Below are 6,886 nucleotides of genomic sequence, written 5' to 3' on the forward strand. Positions count from 1 at the left end.
AATTGCATCAATTCACTTTTTCCTAAAGTAACTATGATTGGGAATTCGTAAAAGTGTTTAGTTACTTTACATAGATTCATTCTACTTATTAATGAAGAGAGGATTGCCCTATCATACCCGTTCGGCTAACGACCCTCCACCAATCAAGGAAGCGGTGGGTAAGAGTGGATACCCATTAAACGGCCATTTTATAGGCCATAACCTTATACCCCCTTTTTAGATCGGCTTCGTGAATGAGGCCTACTAATGGTAAGACTAGCATTTCGTTATACATATATAATATTAAACTTTTAATGTTATACATAGTATAAGGGTGTATTTTACACTTTTTAAAATACTAGGTGGTTTAAATTACACTTTTAATTAACCAATATTATTATGGATTTATTAACTCTCTTTTAATTATACACTTAATTAATTTAATAAAACCATAAGGGTTTAATTTGAAAATTTCAAAATTAGAGTATTAGAATTTAGACTTTGAAAATTAAACTTTTAATCAACAATTTAAATTCCAAAACTTGAGGGCAGGTTTTGAAACTTTTCAAAACAATTAGGTTTTAATCTCATTTAAAATTTTCGAATTTAAGACATTTAAATTAAAATTTTAAATATTAAAACTCTTGATTTAATAATTATCTTGAATTAAACTATTAATTTAAATTATCAAATCATAAGGGATTATCTAAATCATAAGGATAATTACTATTTAAACATTTAACTTATCCTAATCCCTTAAACTGTTACATAGATTTCGAAAATAAGGATAGGATAATGCAAAATCTTTAATTACCATATATAACAATAAAAGGATAATTACAAGATATGGGATAATCCAAATCCCTAAAATTTAGGATCTTATCTTGGGGAGGAGGCCAATTTCGAAAATCAAGGGATTAAGACAAACCCTAGATTTCGAAATTTAAAGGTTTAAGGAAAGGGTTTGAAAATCTTATTCAAACTTTTGCAAATTAGGGTTTGCAAACCCTAATCTCGAAAATCCTAGCCTCCTAGGGTTTATTGGCAATAAACCCTAATATGTCAAGTTCATACAATTGTATAATACTAATTGAAAACAAGTTAACCAAAGGCTCTGATACCACTGATGGGTTTTATACAAACAATCCTATATGTGCATGCAACCCTAGAATTGGATCTATGTTTTTACTATTAGATACACAACATTATGAACACATAAAGAAACCCTAATATGCCCTAGTATTTTCGAAATACACATAGAAGGTTAGATCACATACCTCTTGTTGTTATATTGCAATAACAACTTAAATCTTCAAACCCTAAGTCTTGAAAGCAAGCACCACAAGTGTAGTGCCTCTAATGGCTCACAAACCCCACAAGCAATTGGAGAGGTAATAGAGAGAGAAGAGGTATAGAATTTCTTCCTTAGGAACCCTTGGGAAGGCAAGGACGAATTCTTATGGCAAAGGGGTGTTTATATAGGTGTGGGGATTAGGGTTTCAGTCCTTATCCTTATCATGTTGCTTGTCCACCAAGCAACCCATAAGATAAGCCTTGAATCCTTATCATGGACGAATTCTAAGGCCTTATCACCTTAAATTCGTCCAACCTATCCATGGGGCATCCAATGCCCTAATTTGCAACTATCACATAATTACAATTCAGCCCCTCTAGTTTAATTAATTACATTTGATCACAAAATTAATTCCTAATTAATTATTGACCAATATTAATTAAACAAATATGATTTATCCTTTAATATATTATTCTTGTAACATATTAATAAATCATAATAACCTCTTTCTCTATTATTTCTCCAGTCAAGTTGCTTTGGTGAAGGCAACCCAAAAGGACCATGCATAATCGGGTCAAGTACTTGACAAATATGGTTACAGGCTTAGACACTAATCCAACAACAAGTTGGTATCAGAGCCTTGGTTTGAGAGAATATATGAAAATTCGTGTGAATCCAGACTCAAACTAGGGAAGTACAAAAGTTTTTAGAAAAAATGGTTTTTTTAAAAATTGTTTTCAAAAGTAATCAAGGAAGGATGTGACGTGTACGATCAATCGGAGCAAGAAAGTATACTCTAAGTTACCCCACTGTTACTTGATATGATGTTTATGATAGAGCAACATGCTAGTGAGAAACTAGGGATCTTCATAAATTGCATGATGAATAATGCCTGATAGCTTAGGGTTACTTCTTGTACGAAATTGACATCATTATTGTAGTTGCTTAATGTATGCATCATAGTTGTACATAACTAAGATTTTATAGCCTAAGAATGTTTCGTTTAGCCTTATTTCATATTCCTTGTTTGGTTGTGGTCTTAGGGTAAAATCAAGTATTCGACTGTCTATAGGATCTAGTATTATGTATGATTAGCATACACGAGTGTTGCAGGGTTGGTGGAAGTTTCATGGATGAGTATTATTGGAAATAGTGTCCAAGTTCATTAACTATTGATAATATTTCTAATAATGACAAGGTCCTTTTGGGTTGCCATCAAGACCCAAATCGAGTAGAATAAATAAAGGAGAAATTGGTTTATTAATTATTATGGTTAATAATTAATTGGAAACTAATTGGAAATATATTTTGGGAATTAATTAATAATTTAATTAATTAAAGGGTTGAATATTCATTAATCGATAGTTGGTTAATCAGGAATGTTCCAGAACCCTTATGGAATTAGGGTTGGATGAAAATCACTCCATCCTACATGGGAAAAGGAGTGAATTTCGTGGTTAGGCTCTCATCCCACATGGTAAGGAATACAAAACCTAAGAAGGTATCCAAGGCTATAAATATGGCCTTAAGGATTTCATTCTTCCTTGAAACTTGGCATGAAGTTTCGCCAACCTTTCTTTCTCCCCCTCTTAGAGACAATTTTAAACCCTCTTAGCGTATGTGAAATTGACCCTTCTCCTAGTTATTTTTATTCCACTCTTTGGTGTCATTAGGTGTGATACCACTAGAGAGATTCTGGTTTGGATCCTCTCATCCAAGCAACTTCATGGAGGATAAAGATCTCAAGCATGGAGATCAAGGGCTACATAAGAGGTATGTTTTTCTTCTTTGTATTTTTGTTTTCTAGGGTCGATGTAATTAGCATGAAACCATAGATCCATAGGTTTCATGTACACTTAGGTATATCGTTGTTTCGATTTTTTCGCTACATAGTTTAAAGTGTATTTGATGCATAGAAAACCTAGTGGTATCATAGCCATTGGTTCATGATTACATTCACCCTATATCCATATTTTCTGTAAATGATTGTTTGAGAATGAATGAAGGAAGAAAATTTGGAAAATTCGTAACTGAAAAAACCGTTGTCGTAGCTCATGACGTGAAGGGTTTATGCTCACGACGTGTCCAGCCTAGATTAGGGTTTCCATGTTTTTTTTTTTTTTTAATTATTTTTCAAATTTGAAGATTTATTAAATATAGGTAAATACCAAATTTGTAATATTTTAAATCTGGAAAATTGATAAATATTATTTAAATACTATTATTTAAATTTGAATATTTATTATTTAAATAGAGAACTTAAATATTTAATGTTATTTACAATAGAAATTTATAAATTTGAATATTAACCCCTCATGTTTTATTAAGTGTTACATTACGTACTCGCAACTAATTAGAATTAATAATAGACAACTAAATTTAAAGAGTTTTAAATTTACTCATTGTATTTATATATATTCGAATTGTATCTATTATATATATAAGAAAGTTACAACATGTGTCCTCGCATGTTTTAAATATCGACATATTCAGTCTTACCATGACTAGGCTCACCCATTTTCATGTAGGGGTTTGAGGAGGTCTCTATGATTCCTAATGAGGTCGGTCTTTAATATGCTTCGCGCTTACCACCCTTACCGCCCTATTGCATTTTGAGAATGGAGTTACCGAAAGGGTTTGAAGTGATAATGTTCAATAAAAAAGTATTATAAATACAAATATAAAACAAAACCCCGTTTATTAATAGAATGCGAGTTTCATATTATCCTTGAAAATTGCACATTCTCTTTATACTTTGTTGGTGGAGCTCGTGTGGTTAACCGGAACATGAATCTAGAGTAGATTTGAGAATGATATGGAACTCACAAATCTCAAGCGTAACTTGAGCCAGGGACCATGCGATTTTGCATGGTTAATTCACAATCTATTTAATGTGAATCTTATGTTATCCATAAAAGTTGCACATTCTCTTTATAACTTGTTGATGGAGCTCGTGTGGTTAACCGACACATCAATTTGAGAGTATAGGTAGAGAATGATGTGTAACTCGCGAATCTCAAGTGTAACTTGAGTTGGGGACCACACGATTTTGTATGGTCGATTCACCATCTATTTAGTGATCCACGGTGACCCTGTCATTGAATTTGAGATAAACATAATCCGAGATTAACATGCCATTGATAGTCAATGAATCTCAAAGATCTAGGAATTTCGTAGTAATCGAAATTGGCAAAGGGTTTTGCCTACCTAAATAACTTTATGGTGTGTTTACAACATCCATTTACACATCATGAAGCCAAATATGGATCCTAGCCTTCTAAAATAATTTTATTTACGATAATTATTTTCTAAGGATAAGTAAAACAGACTATAATGGAAATTGGTATTGAATGATGTCTATAACCTTATCCACTAAAGTCTACTACTTTAAAACCTTTGAAAGGATTAGCTGCTAGGATGATCAATCTTCTCCAAATTCATAGTTTAGGAATAGTTCTCATAAACGAAAGGAAAGATCATGCCTTTGACAATGTTATTCCTAAGGTTCATCCAATCATTGCATTCTAAACTATTAGAAAGAGCAGTTATCAAATGTACGTTGTAAATTGACATATTGAAGTAAAATGGAATTTCCTTGAGTTAGGAGTTAACGAAGGTTAGTTGACTAGCTAACACATACATATGATCAGTTCATTCTGATTTTGATATGGACAACTTGGAATGTCCATGAAAGGAGTTGTGTAGCATGTTGAGGTTTCCTTTTGGAACTAACATGATCAATCATAGAAACTCAAACTTCAAAAGACTCCCATATTTTTACTATCATGAATAGAAGTGTCAATAAGAAGAAAGCCAATTGTCCATGGATTAAAAGGCGATTAGTGTTGGTATACCTAATCTAGGCCTAAATGCCAACGACAAAAGAAGGCTTATTTTGAGACATGTTCTGATAGCTATTCATTTCCATAACAAGAAAGGACTTAGAAAACATACATGCCAAAATCTATATTTGAGGTGAAAGGAATGAAACATGAAGAAGTTAAATTTGATCATGGATCACGAGCCCTTGCTACTTTCCATAGGATCAAAAGATAACTAGTTCTCCTAGTCTTGGTGTTCAATCAAATATATGGATTTTTAATGTCATTGGAACATTACTTCCAATCATTGAGTGTTTTACTAAGGATTGTGTACTGACATTTGCAAGAATGTAGTAAATAAAATGAAGTAAGGAGACTGAAACATGGAGAAGATAATTTGATCATGAATGCCAAGCCCTTGATACTATTCATAGGATCAAAAGACAAATCTTTTACCAAATGCTTAGTCTGTGGTATTATAATTGAAATTGTTTATACTATGATTCATGAGATAGTTCTGAATTATTTAACGTGGAGCATTCTAATATGTTAAAAGAAAGTCATGAAATCTATGAAGCTAATAGTAACAATAGCTCAAAGTTGATTCAAATATTTGAATAAGATGTATTATTGTGTGAATATCTGTTGAAATTAGTTTGCCTAATGGATCGTTCAGATTGACCACAATACGTACTGATTCAAATACATAAAAAAGGTTTGGGTGAAGTGTATTGTGGAATCATAGTCTTGGATATATAAATGAGAAGTGCATTACCAAGTATCCAGTTGGATCGAATTTTGGATATCATTTAACCTTGATAAATGCAAATCTTGTTTATCAAGATAGATGAATAATACATCATTGGGTGATGGGAATATATGTTTGAATTAGTTTGCACTAATGGACCATTCAAATTAACCACGATACATGGTAAGACCGACTTCATATGAACATGAGTATGGAACCTTTCAGGTGTTTAGAGCTCGCAAAATTTTTGAAAGAAATTTGCACCAATAAAAGAAAATTGAAAGGGAATGAAAAGATTTCAATGAATGAAAATGCATCCGCAGTTTTGCAAAGAAAACTTCGACCTAAATGCAAAGATCCGGGAATGTTTACGATTCCTTGCAAGATAGGGGATGTAACTTTTAGTAGTGCCATGCTTGATCTTGGTTCTTTTATTAATGTCATGCCCTATTTGGTATATGAATCGTTAAATGTTGGCCCTTTAAATGAAACCGGTGTCATAATTTTATTTGCGGATAAATCAAGTGTTTTTCCTAGAGGTGTTGTAGAAGATGTTTTGGTGCAAGTGAATCAATTGGTCTTCCCGACGGATTTCTATGTGATTGATTTAGAGGAACAAGTTTCCTCCAAATTGGCTCTAATCTTGCTTGGAAGACCGTTTTTGAAAATGGGTAGAACAAAGATTGATGTGTATGCCGGTAGGTTAACAGTGGAATTTGATGGTGAAACAATAAGCTTTAATATTTATGATGCTATGAGATATCCTAGTGATGTTTCATCTTTGTATTTTTTGATGTTGTTGAACCACTAACCCAAGAATTGTTTGAGTTGTCTAATAGTGACATGTTGGAGATTATTTTAAGCAAAGGGTTCGATTATGGGAAGCTAGCCGAGAAATTGAAGCTTTATTCTCTAGATCTGGAAGTTGAGAAGTTGTTCAACAATTTGGAAGTGAAGAAATCCACAAGGTTTGATGTCAATCAAGTTGAGTTGCCTCCAACTCATACAAAGTTACCACCTTCCCTTGTTTTTGATGGAAGATGA

General features: G+C 32.6%; 1 protein-coding gene across 1 annotated transcript; it reads left to right on the plus strand.

Moving 5' to 3' along the window:
* The first annotated feature begins 6,047 nt into the window (after positions 1-6,047).
* Positions 6,048-6,886, plus strand: LOC111887361 (uncharacterized). Its single transcript, XM_023883528.1, has 2 exons — positions 6,048-6,540; positions 6,660-6,886. The coding sequence occupies exons 1-2, from the start codon at positions 6,048-6,050 to the stop codon at positions 6,884-6,886; spliced, it is 720 nt and encodes a 239-aa protein (XP_023739296.1).

Source organism: Lactuca sativa, chromosome 4, assembly GCF_002870075.4.
Source record: "Lactuca sativa cultivar Salinas chromosome 4, Lsat_Salinas_v11, whole genome shotgun sequence".
NCBI lineage: Eukaryota > Viridiplantae > Streptophyta > Magnoliopsida > Asterales > Asteraceae > Lactuca > Lactuca sativa.

What these genes read in the sequence shown, in the direction of transcription:
- LOC111887361 (XM_023883528.1), top strand. Translation starts at nt 6,048, where the DNA reads ATGAGTATGGAACCTTTCAGGTGTTTAGAGCTCGCAAAATTTTTGAAA. An exon ending in AAAGATTGATGTGTATGCCG is followed by an intron (nt 6,541 to 6,659) that starts GTAGGTTAACAG and finishes CACTAACCCAAG; the next exon opens with AATTGTTTGAGTTGTCTAAT.